The 24763-nt window shown below is 37.8% G+C and overlaps 1 protein-coding gene across 4 annotated transcripts in view; it reads right to left on the bottom strand.

Annotated features, from left to right (window-relative positions):
* Positions 1-260: 260 nt before the first annotated feature.
* Positions 261-24763, bottom strand: part of GPR176 (G protein-coupled receptor 176) — a 41985-nt gene continuing 17482 nt past the window's right edge. For 3 of the 4 annotated variants that reach the window (XM_027708729.1, XM_027708719.1, XM_027708725.1), the window contains 2 exons: positions 4872-5124; positions 261-3222 (listed from right to left, as the gene is read on the bottom strand). In XM_027708729.1, coding sequence (XP_027564530.1) covers positions 2115-3222; positions 4872-5116 — 1353 coding nt within the window. In that variant the 5' untranslated portion in view covers positions 5117-5124 and the 3' untranslated portion in view covers positions 261-2114. Of the gene's footprint in view, positions 3223-4871; positions 5125-10273; positions 10401-24763 lie in introns of those variants that run through there. The other variant, XM_027708735.1, reaches the window with a different exon arrangement.

Raw genomic sequence — 24763 nt, 5'->3', positions numbered from 1 at the left:
ATTATATATTTAAATAACTTTTTATTGACGCTTAAAAAAATACATGCTGTGGTACTTTTCCACCTCTGCCATAGAAGGACCACTTTTCTCTGGAATCTTTCTTCTGTCTGATTTCAGGCAAGCTATATCTACTGTCTCATATCTGGGCCCCTTGAAGACTGCTCCTTACTCCCAAGCTGAGAAGCTCTTGAACTAGCAAGAAGTGAAGTGCACTGAAACCAAAGAGGAAATGGAGAAAAACTTATTTTACACATACACACTTTTCTTTAAATATATTTTTATTAAAACATTTGCTTTTAATGCCTTGTAGAAATCCACCACCTTGGAATCATCAGAAGCTGGTGACTTTCTTCAAATATGTCAAAGGAAGAAAAGGTACATCTCCAAATTCTGCTTCAGCAGAATTTTCTGTCACTTTTAAGATTACCTGGTTGGATTTAGTAAGTTACCGTGAACTTGTCAAGATTCTTCACCTTGTCCTGTTAAAAGTATGCTTTAAAGAAAACTACTTTCATAAACAGACAGTAACCACAGAAAACGGTTCAGCATGCAGCAAAGGGCTAAAGTACAGGAAAACCACAAGGAATAAACAGATGTTGTAAGACTATGCTTTTAAGAAACTACCCACAGAGACAACAGTGACTGCAGATGAAAGACTACTTGCAACTGAACAAGGATTAAAATGTCAGGGTTACAATACTTTTAGGTCACCTAACAGACAGATATAATTTCAAGTTCACATTCATTATAAACAAGACAATATGCCTGTGGTTATGCAGAGGGACAAGCTGCAGCACAATGCCTGAGTTCTCACAGAAAGGCTGGTGTGCTGATGGCATGACTGTGGCTCACTCAGGAATCAGGCACCAGATTTGAAAGTCTCATGTTCATACACTGGGTGGTCTACTCCATGAGATGAGTGGAGCAGGATGGTTGGTATCTGTACCTGTGAAGGTAGAAGAAAAACCTCTCTACCTCTGTCAGTTGTGAGAAACTGCATTAATAAACCTTTGCCTTTAGAGGTCTGTTACCAGCTTCTTCACTCACCAGTTAAGTTGTCACTGAGACACTCAGTGTCTATCTGTGTGAGTCTCTCTCTCTGTGAAACAGACTCAGAAACTAAGATTGTCACACTCAGAGAAAGGCTACTAGCATTTCAAACGCATTTCTTTCATTTGCTGGCTTTCCCATAAGAAAACAGCAGAGTGCATCAGCAGGTAAGTTTAAGGTTTGCGCCTTTGTTACTTACACAATGCATACATTAGACTGTTAGAACATTTGTATATGCCCTTTATTACAGGATCAAAGTGTTCTATTTATGCCCTTGGCACATACATACTTGTTTATTGGAGTCAGGATTTGTCCTGCATGATCTCCAATCCAGTTTTTATTTAAAACTACAAGAATATATCTGGGGTCTTTACAAAAAAGGTCTTTCTCAGGTTTCACACCCATGATGATTTGGGTATCCTTGGCTTTGTGGAAGTTTTATGCCTGAAAACAGTGGTTTAGGTTTGTAAAAACTTTAGATGTTTGGCAGATGCTTAGTAACTAATTTGTGCAAAAAAATCCAGTAAGCTTTAACACTGATTGAATAAATAGGCTTAACAGAAAACAAATGCACTTAATAGTCCATTTTACTTCATTAATGAAATATGCAGAATCTTGCTATGTCTATTTGCACCAGAGCAGGAACTACCCATGTTGTATGTCTTCTGCTCTCTACAGCCTTTCCTATTAAGTTACTTTCATACCCAGTCCATTTTAATACAACATGAGATTTCCCAGGAAACTGACTGATGTATTTCCATAATTCAGCCATACAGAGTTCCCAAAGCCATGTATACTTTTTGAAATTTAATCAGACAGGTATCATTGTAAGGATTTCAGAGATAAAATTTAAGAATTTCCATATTTCAATATATTATTTTCATGAAATATTTCATATTAATAAGGAACACTTGTATATACATTTTCCTTTTGTTTGTTCATTTAAATTATATTTGGCACAAGAAAAAATCAGCCTGAAACAAATTTCAACATAATAAAGATCCATGGGATCACATATATAATAGAAAGTGACCTTCCTCTGTCACTTCAAGCTCCTGCTCTTACTAAGAATCCACCTTGGGAAAGATACTGACTTTATTGTTTCTGCTGACTTTTCTTTCTGCTTTACACTTGGGCTGTTTTGTCTGGATTAGCTCTTCAGGAGTATTCCCCAGAGGAGGCAGGAGTCGCTTCTTACTGTTTCGGTTTTCTGAGAGCCACTGTGGAGGCAGCTCAAAGGGTCCAAAACCAAACTGCATGGAATACTTGTCATTTATCGGATCAGCTTCTGTGGGCACAGCTGGGGCCACCTGAGCTGCAGAGTCTGCAACTGTCTGTGGTATAAATCTGTGAACCAAAGTCTGTCCTATCTCTAAACTGGTGGTAGGAATTTCTTTCTGCTGCAAGTCACCAGAGCCAATGGATTTGGTCTCATTCTCCTCATCTTCCATTGGCCTGAAGATTTGTTGTTGCCCGATATGAAACATCTCCAGAAGCTGGCTTCCCGAATGCACATTGGGCTCCAGATTATCATCCGCAACACCACCTGAGCTGACAATGTTTCTCCTGCTAAACCTTCGGTGCAGCTGTACTATTGTCCCCACTAAGCACTTCCGTACTGATTTGTTAACAGTTAAAAATAACAAAGGGTTGGCCAGCAAAGAGACCTTGGGCAACCAAATGGCAGTGAGGAGCAAGAAGACTGAAATATCTGAAATATTGAGTATGGTGCGATAAATCACCAAAGTCACATACGGGACGCTGCAGAAAATAAAGATCATAACCATAGAAAGCAGCATGACATGAAGTTCAGCTTCTCGCTGGGAGGCATATGGGATAGAAACTGTATTCTGAGGAGTCCTTAATGCAGCTATGATGACTTTTTTCTTCTGGCTGGCACTCAGTGCTCTGCGAATAAGAATCATAAAGAGAAATACCACAGCAACTGGTACAATCACAGTGGTGATGTTATAGATGATGACATATATCAGGTGGCCAAGGGAGTAACTCCAAGATTCAGAACAGGTGGACATGGCATAAATATCAAACACATTGGTCACAACAAATACTGGAATGCTGGCCACTATTGCATGGGCCCAGATATAGATAACCAGGTCTCGGGATTTTGCATCAGTTATTTTTCTTTCCAGAGGGTATAAAACAGAGTAGTATCTGTCAAAACAAAAATAAAATTATAATTGATACAATGCAAAGGGTGAAGTCTATAATGAGCATAGTCCTTTTGAAAAACTTCTCACAGGAGCTGTCTGAGCATAACATCCCAAATACCTAACTGGGTTGTCAACTGAGTACCTGCTTATGAAAGAAAAAAAACCCCAATGGTCTCCTTTTGCAGGTCTGTCTGTAGAAAAAAAATGAATATTGAAACTCCAGGATCACATTATTGGTAGTGAACAATTCTTTCAATAACTGAGACTATATCACTTTGGCTGATGCACATGAATATTATTTTGAAGATGTCATCATTTACTTGTAAACTAGAACAGTACATTGCACACAACTCAAAATTTCAAAAAACATGATGGGGGCACAGATATGTCACATTGAACAGTCAGACTCATAGTTAATTTTAAAAGCTGCTTTATGATAGATTTTTTTCTTTGGATATTTGGAAAAAGCTGTTGGTGACAAATTACATGTATCCATCTATTGGAAGTACAGTGGTGTTTTGTTTTGCACAAGCTGTGGTCAGCAAGGCCCTGAGCAAGAACTGCTGAACACTGAACATTCAGTGTGCATTTAAAAAAAAGTGCATCTCTGACATGCATGTCAAATTTCAGACATTGATTCATTGTTTGCTTACTACTGGACTACTGCTGTGGATTTTTAAGCTCACAGAGTTTTCATGACAGACCTAACTTTTCACACTTATTATTATAAGTGGTAGGAGTTTGTGCTTTTTGTGAGGAAAATCACAAGTTTTCTTGGTGAAGGGCAAATGATATGCTGTTCCACTGGCAACACTGGTATGCGTTATAGATAGTAATACTGCATTTATCAAGACATTAACATGTAAGAGACATATCACTTTATTAGGTATACAGTTTGGTTTTGTAGAGCTAGCATATTCTGCGGTGAGACATGATAACAGACTAACAATAATTTTATCTAACATGTATAAGTCTACTGTTTTAGTAATGTGTCCTGTATGAAACCAGTATCTACCCTTCCTTAAAAATATCTAACTTACAGTCACTGTCAAGCTGATAGAGCTGTGCATTTAGGTGGGATCAGTGACTGATAATAATTTGCAACATGAATGGAATCGAAAAACTTAGCCAGTCCAAAGGGCCACTTTCGTTTTAGACTGATCTACATACAAAAACTCTCTGAACTAATTCTGGTTGTATTAATTTTGTTTGGTTTTTTTAAAACAAATCTACATTTGAAATTTGACATTGATGGACAATCTACCTCCAGGCATTGGTAAATCCTTCTAACAGGCAAGGGCTTTCAATTTCCACAGATAAAAATGTGCACCTCGTCTACAGTCTGAAGTTGTCTGCTTTTAAGTTCATTACTGACCAAGAATTATTAACAGGAAGAAAATATAAAAACTTCTCTAAAGACAAATCTGTAGTCTCAAAGTCCTTTATAAATGTCCAGAGGTACCGGAGTAAACTGAAAACTAAAGATTTTCACTGTTACAAAAATATTTCTCCCAAAACATTCTAGAGAGAAACTGTACACTGCAAACAGAGCACCAGAACAAAAGCAAGACAATATGAAAGGGACAAAAATATTTCAAAGGGAGAAAGAAGAAAGGGAAATGCAGGATCATGGCAAATTTGCTCTCTTACCTGTCAAGAGCAATGGCTGGAAAACTAAGGATGGTCACTGAGCAGAAGACTTTGTGCAGAAACTTGGCAATTCTGCAGAAAAGCATCGTATAGATCCACCAGCAGCAGTGTGGACTGGCACTAAGAGCAATGTCAAAAGGCACACAGACTAGGCTGGCACAGATCCCCGAGCAGGCCAAATTCTTAATGAATCGGCTTGTTACAGATTTAAGTAGCGACGTTCTGCAAGTTGACCACAGCACCATGGTGTTACCTGTGAGTAGAGACAGGAAGCATAAACAAAGGAAAACAAACAGACAAACAAATAACTACCCCCAAACCCCAACAACAATAATCTTAACAGAATTTAATGTTCCATAGTACTGCAAATAAAAATAATTTCTTTGCATTTGTCAGGAATCACTGATTGAATCATTACACTGCTCAAACTAGGAAGTCTATAATAGCTAGTGGCTTTATAAACCAGAAGACTGAAAACTATTATTCCCCAGCTATCTCCTCCCAGTTTCTGGTAATGGATGAATTAGGGAATTTCAGAGGCAAATGCCTATGCAAAATATCCAAACTGTATTTTTTGACGCTTATGTTGATTCTCATATTAAATGATCCACTCTGGGTATTCAAATTACAGGAATTGGCTAAAGTGCTCATATTTGAATAATTAGTGCATAATTCTTTTTTAAAGATAAAAATGCACTGTAAGTAAATACAAATATAATTAAAATATAAATATAAATACATCATTTTAATCCATTTGTCTCTATGTGTAAGTGGATCACAGCAGTTTGCTTTTCTTTCCACTGACCACTTCAATGGCACAGACAGGCCTGTGTGAAGCCATATCCAGAAGAAATGTGCCTTCCCCCTCACCCAAGAGATGCTATACGTACATAATAACATGTAACAAAACACATGGGACAGGTAGAACAGAAAAAAAAGGACTTGATGCACATAACTTCACAGTCATATACACAGAATGCAACCCACTGTTTTGAATATTCAAGCCCTACCCATTCATTTCAAATAGAGTGAATGAATGGCAGTGAAGCAGAAGTACAGAAAAAAATCAGCATTAGTTATGACAGTATTTTTCCCTTATCATTGCATCTTATTCCATCCAGATCTCATAAAGAAATATACACAGAAACAAATTCTCCATCACAAATTTACCTATGATTCTACCTCACACAGCAAGATCACAAGAGTAAACGATCTGTTCTTAAGTGCATGCAGCTCTGGGCCCTTTCTAATGCATATCAATATACCACAAAACTCATGAGATTTTCTCCCTTCTTTAAAAACCTGTCTTTAGCAAGATCATAGAATCATAGAATGGTTTGGGTTGGAAGCAACCTCAAATCTAGTTCCAAGCCCTCTGGCATGAGCAGGGGCACCTTCCACTGAGCAGGTTGCTCCAAACCCCATCCAACCTCACTCTGAACACTTCCAGGGATGGGCATCACAATGTCTGTGGGCAACCTGTTCCAGTGCCTCACCACCCTCACAGTAAAGAATTTCTTCCTAATGTCTGATCTAAACCAATCCTCTTTCAATTTGAAGCCTTTCCCCTGTGTGGTAGCACTAAATGCCCCCGTACAAAGACCCTCTCCAGCTCTCTGGTAGTCCCCTTTAGGTACTGGAAGGGTGCATTGAGGTCTCTGTGGAGCCTTTTCGTCTCCAGGCTGAACAACCCCAGCTTTCTTAGCTTGTCTAGATCAGGTGCTCCCACCCTCTGATCTATGGAGGCAGGAGGATCTCCACTAGCACAGCTGAGTGAGGCACACATACTCTGCATCACATAACCTGGTTCCACCTTTCCAACCCTGACTCCACAGACACTATTTTTCTCCTTTATTTTGTTTATCCCAGAGACATACTGTGCAGTACAATCAGCACATAGCTACAAGAATACAAATACTGCTTGACAAGACAACTCTATTTATTCTGCTGCAGCCGGAGAGCGTGCAAAGTAGAATTTAGCTTCCCACCTCCAAGGAAAGTCAAACTGTTCTTACTGCAGACCATTCCAACAATGGTATGTTGTTGATACTATATATTGTTGACTCTTAGCAGAAGCTCTTTTGAGTGTAATTGATTTATGTGGCAGATTTGTAAGCATTTTAGTACATTACCTACAAACAGACACAAAGAAACAAAACAGCATGTTAAGCTGCTCATATGAAAAAGCAGCTCCAGTCCCACACACTTCTCTCTGTTGACACTCATTCTTTGCCTTGATTTTTCCTCTAACCAATAAAAAAACCCAAGCTTTTACTTGCTGAGTAGAGTTTTCCCACTGCTGCCTACATAAAATGCCAGCAAGATCATACTCTTGTTCACATGGCCAATGTGTATACTAAATGGCAAGTACCAAGGACTAGGACAAAGTCTAGCTCAGCTTCTTGATAAAACAGGACTGTTTCAATAGAAGCATGCAACACTAACTTTAAAATCTACCTCACAGACTTACTATTTTGGTCTGCAGTATGCAGTACTTGACTGTCTTTTGGGATTCAATTTTCTACATATTGTGTCGTGTCTTATGCTAATTCCTTTTGTGTACTAACAAAATATTGAGTTAAATCTTTGCTATCTGATGTATTTTAAAGAAAGGAATCATCACCTGGTTTTGGCAGGTGCTTTGGGCTTGACAATGTATTTCACAGGCAGCATTCAATCAGGTTTATGTAAAGTTTTCTGAGTTGCTAGGAGATATTCAGTCAATCAAACCACTTACTTTCAAAAATTCTCTAACTCTCCAGCTATTATAGAAGTACTTCTCACACAGTAGTAATATATTATTAGAATGTCCTGGAGAAGGGAGAAGCTCGGCTTTTTGCTGTGTTTGTTTGTTTTTAATGAATCTTTCATCTAGTTTCAATTGCACTGATATTATAATCTTACTTCCCAAGCAAGATTCACTTCCATTAGAATGAATATAAATGAAGAATGGAAAAACAAAAGAAATCAGAGGCATTTTCATTAATACTTCAGAAGCCTCTAGAGAACTACTGAGCTATTCTTCAGGGTCCTGCAGAGGAACTTCATTCAAGACTCTATATTCTCAGCTGTTGAATTACTTCTACAAACTATGTCATATTGTCATTTATACATCAGAGAGTCACAAGGAAATGAAATTAGCTCTGGTTCTGACTAATCCTAAATGGAAACAGAAAGAATGAAGTGTAAAAAAAGATAATGGTTCTAAGATAAGGAAGCATTCTTTAGACAGACAAAATAAAGTCAGAGCCTGAAAGGGAAAAAAAAGGATAAGCAGACAGAAGTGTCCACTTGGGACACTGGAAAATGAGTCAGTAAATACCCCTCAGGGAAACATTCTTTTTCACTTGCAGCTATGAGTAACTTACATACTAATAAGCTGCTTAAATGATCTTCAGATCAGCTTCAGTTCCTGCTGATGCCTTCAAATCAAGTATTTCCCTTCATGCATCCCAAAGCCACCACTCAGAGGAAAAATTACACCAGAAACTTTGCACAACATTAAATATAAGAAGCTTCAGAACAAAACTGCAAAAATTTCCCAGTTTTCCTTAGCAACTCCTTTCCATTGAAGAGGATAACAGTGTTACAGGCAACAAGGCAATTCAACAAGAATTATACCAGTTGTGCTCTGAATCTTTTCACAATGCCTAGAGGCTCTCTTCCATTCTGTATGTGTTAGTCACCCACTGATGAACCCATGAAAGACACTAGTCTTATTCTCCTTGGGTTACAACTGTACTAGGTTGTTGCACATCATCACAGTGGGCAAAGCTGTCATTTTCTACCATGGCTTAGTTTCTGAAGTGTTTCTGCTAGATAACTGCTCTGGAGCTACATAACATTGGATTTAAATTTCCAAATAGGCTTGTACTGGAACAATCTAGATAGCTGGGAGGCATCCAGGGAAGCCAGAGTGAACAAGCAGCTGGAAAATGCAGCATCTTGCAATATCCTGTAAGTCAATACTGTCAGGGACATAAGTATCATTTACAATCAATCACATATGACAAAGCATATCCCATACTGGTTGCACAGAGTTCCACCACTAACACAGACAGATGAAGTGTTTTTAATTAAAAAATGGAAAGCACATCTTTGGTCTTCTCAGAGAATGAGCTATGTCGACATAAAACCCTTACTACACCTGATCTTAGCCGACAACCTTCTCAGTATACAAACTGTCTGAGCAGGACATAAATATCCAGCTTAGAATATCTTAAGTCACAAGGGACCCAATACGGATCATTGATTCCATCTCCCTTCTCCTTGCAGGACTGCCCACAACTAAACCATATGACTAAGAGCATCATCCAGACACTCCCTGAACTCTGGGAGGCTTGGTGCTGTGACTACGCCCCTGGGAGCCTGTTTCAGTGACCAATCAAGCTCTCAGTAAAGAATCTTTTCCTAATGTCCCATCCAAGCTTCCTCTGATGCAGCTTCCTTCCATTGTCTTGTGTTCTCTCGCCAGTCACCAGAGAGAGATCAGCACCTCCCCTTCCACTGCCCACCTTGAGGGAAGTGTAGACTGCAATGATGTCAGCCCTCAGCCTTCTCTCTTCCAAGCTGAACAAAACAAGTGACCTCAGCTGTTCCTCATAAGGAGCTTGTCTGTGCCTTTGACAATTTCTTCAAGTAAAAAAGAGAAATATAAAATAATAAAGGTAACCACTGCATGAGAAGCAGCTTTTTTCACATTAGAAACAAACACATTAAAAGCCTAAGTCAAGCAGAGTTTGTTTTATCCTGTTATTATCATAATTATCAACATTCAATAAAATCTCCATGTACTATATACCAATTCTACTTCAGATTGAAGTAGATTGAATCTATTCAGATTGAAAAGATGGTTGTTTCAAGTTATCCTCTACGGTTTTTTAATTGAGAAATATCATAGATAAGCAGCCACACAGTACATTAGGTTGCACAGAAGTACACCGAGCAAGTAAATACAACAGTTCACCACAGCATGCTGCCCAGAAGTCCTTTCTGACCAGGAAATGTTATCAGACTGCAGTAGTCTGATTCAAACCACCAAAAAATATTTCTGCTCCTCTTCCAAGCTGTACCCTCCTTGAATTTCACTGTCAGATGCAAAGTGTTGATCAACAGCTGAAATAGTTCTGAAGTACTAGCTCTTAGCAATACTTCAAATAATGTGAAAGATTCTTAAAAATACCTTTAACGAGCAGAAGGAAGATCCCCATGGAAACCAGAGACAGTTGTCTAAAAGAAATGCATTTACCATGCAGTCATCCAAAAAAAAAAAAAAGACATGAAGAAATGTTGTTCTTTGTCAATTACTTCATGGAACTCAATCCATTAGCTGGGTATGACATCCATCTTACGTTTTTGTTAACATTAATCAGTGCATAATTGAATCAAAACAAAGTCCATACTCTAGCAAAATCCTTCTCCTCACAGTTTGCCTTCCTCTGCTTGCTCTCTTCCCTCCAGAGCAGGGTTCTAGTGATCCAGCCTTCCTAGCAGAACCCAGCTCCCTGCATTGCTACAGGGAAGGAGCTGGCAGCCCTCTCTATGAAAAAACAAAACAGGAAGCCACAAAAAAGGTTAGAAACTGGGTTAGAAAATTAGCAGAAGATAATCTACCCTGAAAGGTTAGAAACTGTAGCCACTACAATTGTTCATCAAAAAAACTAACTGAAAAAGTTACAGGTTTGGTCAATATGATGAATGGGAAAAACTTCTCTTGTTGAAACACCAAGGTGTTACATTCCTAACTCTCCAACTCTCTTTATTATTTTTCAAGGTATTTCCTGACCTACCCCATAGTCATGTGATTTTTTTTTTTTTGCTTTATACAAATAAGAAAGATCTGATAGCATTCCTGCATCAGTTTGCCTGTGCTTCCCTTTCTCCAAGTGCCAGTTTATTAGAAACAAAATTTTATTTTTTACATAGTTTCACCATGCAGCCATTCACCAGGTCACCAGCTGGGCATATTTGCTTTTGATTCTTCAAACACAGATGTCTTCAGGCAGAAATTACATATGCCTAATACATCCTGTACAGTGAGAATAATTTACATTATATTTAGAAACAGGCTTTTTTCCCCTCCCTCCACAGCTGACTGTAATGAATAGTTCTCTTCACTCTTCCCAGCCCTGTGAATGGGCAAAACAATACTCACTAGGAATAAAAAAAGTAGAGCTGAGGACTCTGAAACACATATGAAATACGATGAGTTATAAACTGAAAAAATCACTATGACCCTAAAACATACACTATTTAAAAAAAAATCACATGGAAAAATATTACATTTAGTTACGAAAGTGTGGCATTTCACTGAAGAAATATGAATTTACAGAAACAAATCAGATTTATTCCAACTTGCCAAAGAGAAGAGATGTGTTCTGATAGGATACCTCAGGGCAGGTAAGGTGCTTCACTGTTAAGATGATGGTGGAATTTCTGGCCTGACACAATGCAAGAGGTGGGGGTTTGTTTTGTTTTGTTTTTTTCTTAAAACATATAGAGGCCTGCAGGAAAATTTGAGATTTTGTTGATTAAGCATTTCACTTACAAAAACAGTTCTCAATTGAGACTCTCCCTGGATTTCCTCTCCCTTATTTTTCTACAGTCCGACATCTGTTACGGAACTCCACTACAAAACTTCCATAGTGTCCACTCTCCAGTTGGCTTTCTTTTACTCTTTTAATAACTGATTTCCCTTTTCTTTCCTCAAAATCCTCCCGGCAAGAAACAATGCTGTTTGCAGGTCCACTCTATGCAAGACAGTACTGTTAAACCCAGAATAACATTGGGCTTAGTGAAATGGGCCATAACCTTTCAGTCTTCAAATGCTTTCACCAAAAACATTGAGAAAAATTAACATTAGTGCATAACGCTTCCCTTCAACTAAAAAAAGCCAGAAATTCAGATCATTAGGACTGATGGCTCAAAATCCAGAGCAACACGCAAGAGCCCAGGATTGACTGCAGTAAATGGAATCAGATTCACATACAAAAACTGGAGAAATATTGACATTTTTTTTGCCCTTAGGACTATGAAAATTCTTTTAAATTCTAGGTCTGGACACCCTCTAGCAATAAAATAGTTCTGAGAGGAAGATAAGCTGTAAAACTGCATAACATTCACCCCCAATACACCCCTGATGTGTGGAAAGAATTTTTAACTTTTCTTTTAACCTTCTAATAAGATGACTGCCATACTGGCAAACGTGGTCATTTTTACTTTAAGTCTCTCTTTCTTCCCTAGTGTTAGAAATACAGTTAGACACCCATATTTGAACTTCATAAATTGCTGGGTACAGCAGAAGATAATCTACCCTGAAACCTGCCATGATACTGCCAAAACTTTGCCATGTGTTTCATTGCACTACTGCGGGCTTAAAACCTAACATAGGCTGATGACACAAACTTCCTCCTGAATCATCCATATGCAGTATATAAATTGAAACTTGTGTTTTGCTGATAGATGCAGCTAAACAGAATCTTTTTGCTGATATATGGAATTTTTAGGTCCTTTAGCATATTAAAATCAAACTGATTTCAATATGATTTTCAATATGAAAAAATATAAAAAGCTGGAACAATATAATGTAAAATTAGTTTATAGTTTTATTTTCTGAAAGTAAAAAATTATTTCATTGTCTTGCTACATACAGATAACCTGAAAAGGTTTACCATGTATTAGTCATATGCATGTAAAAATTAAATGAACCTAAGACATATGTAGGATACAGCTTACCCTGTAAAGGACAGCAGCTGCTGTCAGGAACGAGAGAGAAGAGCCATATATGCATATCCTACCTCTTCTATCAAAGAGGACTGCACACAGACAGTGACTTGTTTGACTGGGGCAAATCAGCAAGTGGGTGCATCAAATCACTTACAGCTTGCTGTGTTTTCCTATACACATATTCAAATACACGCTCATTAGCAATGCTTTCCAGGGTTCTTGCATCTGTTCTCTGCAGTCATCTCTAAAACAACATTTCTTGTTGCAACACAGGCAGTAAATCCACAAATAACCAAGATGCTAGCTGCTGTATCGTTGACCTCTGCTTATTAAACACTCAACCCACCTATCCCTACAAACCAAGGCATGTATTATTTATATTTTGTCTTTCGTGTTTTTATATTTCTCACCCACTTCTTCCCTTTTGCTTTCCTGCAAAAATTACTATGTCGCACTGGTTGGGATGACACATTTATGTAATTGCTCCTCTCTTGTACTGAATTATCCACTGTCACCAGATGAAAATGTTTGGTATCTGTCTACAGCATACAGAAACAAACAGAAAGTAAAAACAATCCAGCAATTCCTGTTAACTTCCGTAGACCAAGTAGCAACAAAAACATATGCCAAAAGTCTATAGTGATTTCAGTTCTACCATGAAGGAACTAAAAGGTGTCCATTTACACATTTTGCACTCTTCAGAGTGAATATGAAGAGCAAAATAAAGTTGGCATATTTTACTAGTCCCTGAAAAATCACTACCACAAATCCAGGTGGTCTTCCAAGACAGAAGAGCAAAAGAAAAAGCTCTTGTTAATTTAACTACAGGTGTTTGACATATTTCAACTTGAGACCTTAATACATTAAAAAGTAGTGGATTGTTTCCTGAGCCATTTAAGGATTTGTATGTAGAGACCTGCAACAGAAATACCAAGATCAGTCTGAATGAAACATGAATATGAAAAAAAAAGGCTTAAATTATATAAATTTTGTACTCATAAGGTCTCCGTTACATAGTCTCAGCATCTGTTTGCAGCTACACATCCCTAGAGTTCAGGGCAGCCAGCAGGAATTAACTGGGGAGCAGAATCCAAGCTATGATTAAAGCACCCTAAAAGAAATACTGGTCTTTGCTCCAAGGGCACCACACTATTACATTACTAGGGTTTATTAAATTTCACAATACCCAGTTTTACAGTTCTTATGTCTGCTTCTCAACTCATGTGAGAAAAGAGAAACTGCTCTTTTCTACCTACACCCCTCAGTAGTATCAAATATATTATTCCTCCTCAGAAACCTTACCTTGCTTTATATCCTTAGACCACAGTAACAATACTACATCAGATAGAGGCAGTCCAAACCAGTTCTGCTTTTTTTCCTGCTCTTAGTCAATTTGAGCTATTGCACACGAAAAACTAAATTCTTCCTTACTGAAGTGGTCTTGGTAATTTTCAGAAGAAACCTTTCAGAAGCAATGAAAGATTTAGCTTTTCTTAACCTCACATTATTAGTTTTGATATGGACAAAATTTTAATTGCTTCACAAAATCACAGAATAAGGTTGGAGTTGGCAGGGTCCTCTGGACATCATCCAGTCCAACCCCTGCTAAGGCAGGTTCACTCAGAGCAGGTGGCACAGGATCACATCCAGGCAGGTTTAGAGTATCTCCAAAGGAGGAGACTCCACAACCTTTCTGGGCAGCTGTTCCAGTGCTCTATCACACTCAAAGTAAAGGGGTTTTCCACATATTCAGATGGAACTTCCCGTGTGTCAATTCGTGCCCCTTGTCCTGTCACTGGGCACCACAGGAAAAGAGTCTGGCCCCATCCTCTTGACACCTGCCCTTAAGATATTTGTATGCATTGATGAAACATATCTTCGAAACATGTATTTTTGATTCATTTATGAGGAAAATTATTTGAATTTTTAGATGGCTTTTATTTAACCCTTATACTCATTTGTATCAGCAATGACTGCAAAAACAATTTCATAAATACCTTCACAAATACAAATGTAAAATAATTTGGGTTGTTTTATTCAAATAAGTTACTAGACATACTCCTAGCACTAGAAACAAGCAAATCTTGTCAAAAATATATAATAAAAAAAATTAAGGAAAAAAAATGGAATTGTTTAAAAAAACCAAACAGTAGTGTACATGTTATATATACAATGTTATATAACAGAAAATTACTCACAAGTATGTTACCAAACTGTCACTGAAGTTCCAAAAGCAAAGCATCAGCATGCTTACACCAAGGATATACTATAAAAGAATCTTAAATACAAACTAATGAATATGTATGTGAGTTGTTTTTCTCATGTTAATTCAATCTGGGGAGGACATTTTATTAAAAAATTTAACTATGAAAAGGCGTTCCAGAAATTCTCTTCAACTAAGAGACATTGTAATGTTCAGGTGTTGAAGTGCCAATGCAAGCATAAGTAATGCTTAATAAGGAGACACTCAAATAACAGGACAAACCACTCTCAGAGGTTATCTCAACTCTTTCAGATTTTCCACTGGGACACAACTTAGTCACTGTTTAAAACAATCTGCTTCCAGATGTGTACTGGGGGAAACTACATGAGAATCACTGTGTAAGCCTCACAGATAAGTTTAATACAAGCAAACAGAAGGCTTCACAGTGATAGTAATTTTAGATTACACAATTTTAATAAGGTCTGTCTTATATTTTGAAAATTTTATAAATATAGCAGGAAAAATAGCCACCTGTGTTTCAAAATGTCTTCATTAAGAGGATTTCATTTTAGAAAACTAGTATATGGACTTCTTTCAGATTCTTTTGAAGTGATTTTTTTTCTTTTCTTTTCTTTTTTAAAGATATTTATTACTGACAGACTGAACAATTCCAGTGTTCTCCTAGAAAAATATTCAGCACAGGGAGCTATATGACAACCCTCTGTCCTGTCCTGCCAACCCACTTCTGTGTACAGAGAAACCTTTGAATGCTCCATATCCATGATCCCTTTGGATCTTTGTTCTAATACTGTGACTACAATGCTGCTTTAAAAGCTCTAATTTATGAGAAGTGCATTCAGAAGCAGCCTCTTTTCTAAAAGCATAGTAAAGGAAGATTCATCAGTAAAATAACAAACTTGAAGTTTAAACAGCAGATGGTCTAGACTGAAAGAAAAGAAAGAAAAACAAAGAGCTCACAGTTCTTTTGTAGATTTTACTGAGAATCTGCAATTGCCTCTGGAGCCTAGTCAATAAAAATTTAACTTCAAAAATTAGCACTATAACAATGCAAAAAAAATCATTGCATCAGAAGTCAAAGACATATTGTTAAACTCTGACTTGTTCTACCATTGCTTGTGTGAGTTACTCAACAGACCACAGCAGAACATGCACACTGAGGAGAGCAAAGCATTCCACCTGTATCCTCAAGCAGAATTTACATGACTTCCCCGATTCCTCTAAAATTATTTATAGTGGAGATAATTACCTTTTTTGTTCATGTCTCAGTATTCCAGCGGCAACCAATCAAAGACTCTTCGTATTTCAAAGATGGAAAAGCTAATTTACCATTTATTCTTTATTGGTAAAATATGCTAATGAAGAGATGGAACTGACAATGATGGTTAGATAAATGTTTCATAAAGCAGCTAGTGTATGTATAAATGCGAAAAAAAATTGCAATATTAATGTTAGAGTTGTATATACATTACTGGTTTTAAATTGCTGATTAATAGCCTACTTACAATAGTCTTAATCTGACAGTACAGAGCAGTAAATATTGCCACTATGTCAGTAGCTTTTCAGAATTTAAACAGTTAAACTAAACACTGCATTCATTATTTCCTACCTAATTTGCAACATGTCTGGGGGTTTCTTTTTGGTTTGTTTTTTTTTGGGGGGATGGAGGAGGGACGGAGGAAGGATGGAGTTTATGGGGGGGATGTTGGGGAAGGTTTTGGTCGGTTGGTTTGGGTTTTATTTTGTTTTGCTTTTTTTTTAAAGAAAAGCAACTCTCTTCCAGGCCAAATACTTGGCTGGTGATTTCTGCCACTTGGGTCATTACAATATGATGGCAGTCATGTAGCTTTATTTTCTGCAATATTTTGAAACCACAGACCACAGATGTGCCTACCAGGGTACAGGGAGCTCCCTTAGAGGCATCAGTAGAAGACACTACTCTCTCAAGGCTGTATGCTTTTAAGGTGACCTGATAATCATACTCTGCAAAGAAAATGGAAATTAAAAGTAAATTTTATATTGCTACACACTAAGAGATTTGAGAACCCAAAGGACTATTTCCATTTGTTGGCATTGAGCAGACTTAACTGGGAAGCATTTTTATCTTTTTTTTGCCATTCCACCAATCCCGGGCTGCCTGATTTATGAATTAGTTGTAAAATATTTCATAACTAGCTTTCCTTTGCTGAGGTGATGGTGTTTCTGTAGGACATGCAAGGAGATTTACATTATAAATAAACCTACTCATAAAAGATAAAACCAACACAAAATGCAAAACTGAGACCTGAAGCCATTTTTCATCCTTCAAGCAGGCCACTGTCAATGAATTTGACTGTACCAATACTTATTTAGAGGAGCATGATCATAAAACTACCTTACTGCCTTCTCAACCATGCTAAGACTGTGACACAAGTCATGAGAGGAAAGCAGAACTTGCAGGTCATCTCTTAATTCTCCCTGCTTTGGGCAACAGTATGAAGAGAAGAAGAAGATGGACAGTTTTCTACTCTTTCAACCCTTTTATCAGGTTAATAAGTAAAAGTAATACAACTCATAGAAGAGGGAGGCAGGTGTTTTTCTTTTAAATACAAAGTGGGAGGAAAAAAGGAGAGAGGAAGATACTATCCTCTGTATGCGTATCACACATGGCAAGTCTCCAAATTATACTGGGAATGTTAAAAGCATAGCTTTAGCCTCCCAGAGGCACAAACTCAAGAGACTGATCTGTATTGATCTGATCACCATTTTTAATTCTCTCTGCAACAAAGGACCTAACCCAAGCTGCGAGAAGACCCTTTTTGTGACAACAGTTCATTCCCCACATCACCTAACGTCACCTCAGTGCGATCAGCATTGACATACTCCACAGATCATGAGAGGAATCAGAAGATTCCATTTCCTTCAAACAGCACATTTAGATGAACACAGATAATACAACTACCAGATTCCCACTGGTCTGAAAATACATAAAAACTGCAATTCAATGCAACTGGCACTAAAATTATTCCTTTCCTCTATTCTAACTTTTGTTAACTTATTTTTTTGACAATTTCATGTTGTTGGAAAACAGAACAAATGTTGAAGAAGAAATGCACAGCTCTTCCACATATGTACCCTTAGGGTATTTTTTTTTATTTCTAAGCATTTTTTATGACATTCAAAAGCATGAAGATTTACAAAAATTGTTTGCATGCTGTGTTTGTTGGCTACAACAGGCATTACTGGGAATTTTTTTTCTCTGAATGTATCCTTTTTCTGCCAGGTGTTATGTTTGTAAACATTATTAATTGAATAATTTTTGGGGTTTTTAAAATACATTTTCAATGCCTAATACTAAAGCTAGATTGGATTAGTCATGTATATTTCAAGGAACTGCTCTTCAGGTGAGGTTGAGGGGTCTTTACGTCTTTTCAGAGAATGAAGCAGGAAAAAACCTAATCTCAAGTTACCATTTCAGTTCAACAACACCAACAAGAACCACAGCTCTGCCAAGTAATGAGAGGCAAAGATGGTATGAGAGGCAATCTTTTACTAAACCGGCAGCAAAAGTTGGAGGGAAAGAGAAAGAGAAGCTTGCAGGCTGAAGACAGACCTCTCTTGGACATAAGAGTTGTTTAGTACTCTTTGACCTGCATTGTTATTTACAACAGCTGTTTTTTATCTCATTTAGTCCAAACCTAGTAGGATATTTCTGACATTTACTGAAATGCAAGTAAACAAAATGCAAAATAAAGCAGAGTGTGAATACTAAGTAATCTTCAAAGCTAAGTTTCATGACTCTAATGATGCTGTCATTGAGATAAATACTGCATTAACACTGCAGTGTGTACACAGCTCAGCTGCTCATGTGCATGGAATAACTACTTCATTTTTTTCACAGACATTTTCCAGCATATTTACCTAAAAACCTTTACTCATGTGCCTTTACAGCTAATTTTATCTATTTGGATTATCATTGCACACAATACCACACAGCCTGCAATGAGAGCAGGTGGAGGTAACACGCCAGTGTAATTGAATTTTTTTTGTTTGGTACCAGTGGCAGGATCATCTGCAGTTCTCTGTTTTCCTTTCTGTGGACAAAACAGATCTATACTTTTGTGATCTTTAGCAAAAAATACATTAATAAAATACAGGGGAACATAAAACAATCCAACATTACAGAATTCTCTCATGTTCTTCACTCTGCACCTTTCAAAATAAAGTCTTGCATTATGTACTAGGCCAAGAGAGGCTTAGTTCTAATCACATTAACTCAATTAATATAAACACTGAAAATAAACTAATTTGATTAAAGGCAACCTCTTTTTTACCCTGGAGAAATTGAAAATTTACAAATTTACAGCTTTAACCATGTTTTCTAAGGAACAAAATTTCATTTATCAAGAAAAACCTACATAAACGCAGAAAAATGTTTTAACAACACTAAAAAGGCAGATCAAACATTTCTCTTTTTTTGGAGATTTAGGGCACACCAAACTTCATTAATCTGCTGGAATGAAAGAACATTGCAAAATGAGCCCTCTCAGTACTGCAAGGTGCCAAAAAGATTTGGTTTAGTAAGAAAGAGCCATAAGGAGTCTGAATGTGTGTTTCTTAAGCACAAATCACATCTGTGACTTCATACCTTTGGATGCAAAGGATGATAAAACACCTCAGCATCTTTCCACTCTATCTTGAGTCCACACAGATGGGACAAAGCAGTCTCATTGCTCCAGGCATGACACCAAGGTTCTTGACACCTACTTCTTTGTGCAAGGAAAAACAAAGCAAACTCCCACACTTTGTATGTTACAGTTCTGAGGTCCAAGTTAGACCTGTAAAGGAAAACTCATATCTGCCAACAGTTCCTGAACTCAGATGTTACCAAAACATATAGGCTGCTGTCCTTGTTAGCAGTAAACAATTAAAAGGGTAGCCAGTTATAAAGTCACATTTAGAACTTTTGAGGACTTTTTCTATTCTATTTTGAAAACATTTTACTCTGTTAACTAATTTCCACATAAATCTTCCTATGAAGACCTTCAGGAAAAGTAACCAAGGCCTTTAGCATGAACTAGACCAACACATGCAAGGGCATATGACCTGTGTAACATCCCACAAAACAGGGAGGCCAGCAGCTTTATTTACCTAAGACACCCATTAATGGTAATAGCTGAGAGTATATCAGCAAAATGTCTCTTTTTCCAACAGAAGATGATACAGAAAGCACCCTCTCTCCTGCTGAAACACCACCAATGCATCAGGGCTCTGAGTAACAACCCCATCTGCTTTTCTCCTACACATATGTCTATGCAGAAAGAGCCTCTTCCACTCCAACACCCTTTCTCTCTACACCTCATTGTAACACTTCTCTTTCTGCGTCCCTTGTTACCTGGTGTAACACTTTGCTTCTTAGGTAGTGGAACACAGGAATCTCCCTCTGCCCTCACCATGACCAACAGCAGGAAAGCAAACCAAGCGGCCAGCACTGGTTTCCTCGCCCAGGCATGGAGGATTCAGTGCCCACAGCACCTCTCCAGCTGTGCCAGCCCCAGGCTCCAGCAACAGCCATGCCAACAGCCACACCAGAAACTCCATCGCTTTCTCCTACCAGCTACCAGAGGGTGAGAGATGTTGCAGAGAGCAGAGTATACTTTTCCCCCTTATTGTGCCAGAATGACTAGAGCAGGAAGAGAGAAGCATATTACAAATCTGGCTGCACTGCCTGATGGGTTTTTAGCAAGCTACCACACCTATCACTTTTCTTCATTTTTTTAAGTAGGAACGTCAGTTGGGCAAGAAAGGCAGAAAGAGGACATCCTTGATCTGCCAGAAAGGAGTTCAGAGAAGCACTGACCACTGCCACTAACACTCACAGCAGGGCTGCAGACATACCATCACACAGATATGATGTCATGTATTAACATGCACACGTGCTGTTTACAGTTATGTGGAAAAGTGAATTTCACACAGGCTGACTACAAGAGCCTTAGCGGTCCCAACTGGCCTCACCTGGAAGCCCCAGTCCCTACTCATGGCTGTGGCAGCTGCGTTCAAGCTCTGAACCGGGCACACAGTCACAGCAGGTGTGCTTGACTCCTGTCTCTGATCTGGATCTCAGACCTATGTCACTTTATTTTCCAGTTAAAGAGATTAAACACTGTGTGTTGCCACTTTCCTCCACCTAAAAAGAGAGGGAACATCAAAAAACGGCAAACATATCACACAAGATGTACTCTTAACCTGTACAAAGCTTGAGGTTTTTCACATTGACCAGAGAAGCTCCCTCTCTATTCCAGCTAGGGTAGCTATCTCTGTGGCTAGTTTTCCTAACAAGAAAGTAGGTTAAAAACAAGAAATCAAAAGCTCTCATTTATACTTAAGGTCAAACCAAGGTTCCCCCACTGCTTCAGTGACCTATATGGCACTTTCTAGAGTGTATTTCTTGGGTAAGTATTGCTACAATACAATTCTATAATTTAATACTCCCTTATGACTACTAACACACTACTAGTATCTGCAACTCCTATTACTTGCTGCTGTTGCAGTAGTTACCATGCCAAAAAGGCAAATATAAAAAAAAAAAAAATCTCTGATTGCACTCAGTAGGTTTAGCAACAAAAGAAAGTCAAAAGGCTACAGGAAAAAGGAGATGTAAGAAAACTCTTTGGCCTGCCTGCTTTCTTCTCCATAGACCAAAGTAATTTTGTGCAACTCATTTCCATATCAACAATCAGATTTCAGTCTTTATTCCAGTTCTGTACAGGCTTTGCAACTGAGTTAAAAAAGCACAGAATTAATTTTTTTATTACGTGCCCCTGTGATGGTCTCAGTTATAATCAATCTTTTGGGAAACCCTAAGCAGCATCATATTGTTCAAATGACTCCCCAAGTTATGGCAGAATTATTCCACACAGCGGTAGTATCCGATTAATCAGAATAGCTGAAAGCACTCAACAGCCAGCAGGGATTTTCTAATTAAGTCTCTTCCAGTGTAGTGAATAATTTTTCAAATCAAAATTTATTTTAAAAATAATCTAGCTGAAAAATGATAGAAGGGCGAGTGGGCATTGGGGGGTGGATGTAGGTGTGTGGTTTGTTTTTTTCTAAAATCAAGAGTATATGAAAATTTAATTTCTAGAGCTTCTTGACATCAGCTTAAAAGGTCAAAAAATTATTCATGGGATCCATACCATGCATGGACTTCAAAGTTAGAAATTCAAAATCAAAGGAGAAAAAGTGGGAGAGAAGAGAAATAGGAAAAACTCTGCCCCATGGTGACAGGGAGTAGATGCAATAGGGTCTCAAGATAAATGTTCTCCCTCTGGTGTCCCTGCCAGTGCAGCAGGTTATGATGATGAAGATGACAAGGCTGATGATGACTTTCACCGTGTTTTTCCCTAGTAAGAATAGTACTTTTCACCAGGACCCACTCAAATGCGCAGTTTCCCACACACACTTTTGACAGCACTGCCTGGAGCACAACTCATCATGTGTAAGAGCTGCATGTCACTCACTGGTAAGCTTTGAGTGCATGTATGATTGGAAGATGCTTATCAGAAATCTAAATAGCTATTGCTTACTTTGATATTCACTAAGTCTTTTTCTTTCCCCAATGTTAAACTAAAGGTTACATTACAAGAGGTTGGAGAAGGCAGGAGAAAGAAGGGGAGATTTTTACCATTGGTGCCAATAACTTGTGTTTATGACATTAAAGATGTTAAACAAGTTTAATGATAAATGTATCAAAGCTCAAGAGCAATGACTGTGCTACCAGATTAAACTAAATGGTTAAAGCATCTGTCACTTAATAAAGCCAGGCACCAGAAACCAATATGCTTATCCCCAGGGTGGGGTAGTTCAGTTCAAATGTCCCCCTGGCACACACGGTACCCATGGTACTTTTGAATATTTGACCGTTTGAATATTAACATCATTTTAATCTCAATAAAGGTGCTTACACTGAATAAGAGTGATCATTTAAAGCAGGGTTATATAAAAGATGCAAGTTTGTGTGTAAATACTGCTTACAAATAATGAGATACAAATTATCTAGTACATTGCCTGAATAAGAAGAGACACCAGATAAAAGCTTACTTCTTAAATATGAGAGATAATGTATTAGGTAAAGAATCTCAATTGTTACTTAGCAAAGCAAAAATGTGTGCAAAGACGGATACTTTATGGATAGTTTGCTATCTCTCTCAGAAAACCCATCTTTAAAAGATGAGTAGATAAACAGATTTTATTTGTTGCACAGTAAAAGTGGGTGCTTCTTTAGTGTGCTTGGATAAGTCAGTGGTAATAAAACCAAACACATCAAGTCTATGTCTAAAACAAAACAAAGGTATTCGAAAAATTCTGTTCCTTAAAAGAAAACAATTAAGCAAAAAATACTTTATCTGAAAAGCTGCTGCTTATCATGCTGTACTGTATGGTAGCAACTGAGAGTATATGGAATTGCAATAGACTTTTTGCCACCTAAGGCTCCAACAGACTGCATAGAGCCATTTACTTGCAGTATGATATTGTAGAATCGCTTCACATTCAGGCTATTCTTACTGCTCCGGTTTACACATTCTTTCTATCCTGCAGAATCTAAGACAGCCATCAGACCCCAAGCTGCTACACCGGTCCAAGAGATAATCTACTTGCACGTTAGAGCTGGATATACAGCACAAAAAGACTAGAGAGCCTGATCTCAACAGTTTAAAGAAGGAGCGGTCTCATCCTTCCAGACTAGTGTTACTGGACGTATATAATCATACAATACATGAAAATGGCCTTGATTGAAGGCTGAAGCAGACTCAAAGCCTGCCTGTCTCCCAGTCCACAGGGAATCCTTGTAGACAGTCTGCGAGCAGCCTAATTCACCCAGGACAGACCTGGACCAAGCCTCCCTCCAAGCTTCCAAACAAAAATCAAAGAAATTCTCTTCCAGATATCAGATTCTTAAGACTGCGAAGTTACCTAATCTCTGAAAGTCCAAAGAGACTATTAAGAACACTTCATAATGATGCTAAAATACATGTAACTGTAACATTATTAACAAACTATAACGCAAATAGCTACCATCTTTTTTAGCTCTCTGCGTTACTTACATGAAGAAAAGACCACTTACTACCAGCGTATACAGAAGCTCTAGGGCTCTATTTGCCCTTCCTAGACATTTCCACATATTATTTGTTTGTTTTAGATCCTATCAGATAGAAATGTCTTTGACCACGTAATCTGCATTTTCAGTTGCAAGGCAATCACCTCTGCATCAAATTAGTTCCAGTAAACAAAAGGTATTCTGAGATAGCTACTTGTTTGGATCTGTCCACATTATGCACTAAGAAATTACTGGAGAAACAGAATCCAAAGAGTAGTTCAATGTTTTTCAGCTCCTTTGGAACCTGAAGTGCAATTTTACCTTGTTAAATGCTTAAAATAGTCAAAATAGGTCTCCAGAGGCTGGTAGCACCACATCATGCAGTATCAGCCTTTGCACTGCATAGGTGTCTTAATATCTCCTTTAATCAGATTCTTTTCCTCTACTGACTGTGCTTTAAAAAAACAAATAAAATAAAAGGATGTCTTTGCTATTACAGAGGTTTATTATAGTCAGAAAAATTTTAGTGTGGTGGCAATTTATTCTTTTTTCCCAATTAAAATGCAGACATAGAATACTGAACTTAGCCAAATCTAGAATAAACACTAGAGAACTGTACTGGATGAAAATAAGGATAATAGATAACAATTTTTATAAGTGAAGTGAACATTCTGTAATACACTATTGAGTTCTGCAGCTTTTTCTCTAAGTATTATAGTTATTCTGCTGACCTGTACATGATGTTCCTTGCAATGTCCCCATTTTCTATTAATGCATCAATTTTTGGATGGAGCGGGCAAAATAAGAACTGTATCTTTTAAAACGCAGGGTCAAAAAAGATATGAACATGTTAGAGAACAGTGTATGTGG

Source organism: Neopelma chrysocephalum, unplaced genomic scaffold (assembly GCF_003984885.1).
Source record: "Neopelma chrysocephalum unplaced genomic scaffold, ASM398488v2 Primary Assembly neopelma1_24, whole genome shotgun sequence".
NCBI lineage: Eukaryota > Metazoa > Chordata > Aves > Passeriformes > Pipridae > Neopelma > Neopelma chrysocephalum.
This window is presented reverse-complemented; position numbering and strand designations above follow the sequence as displayed.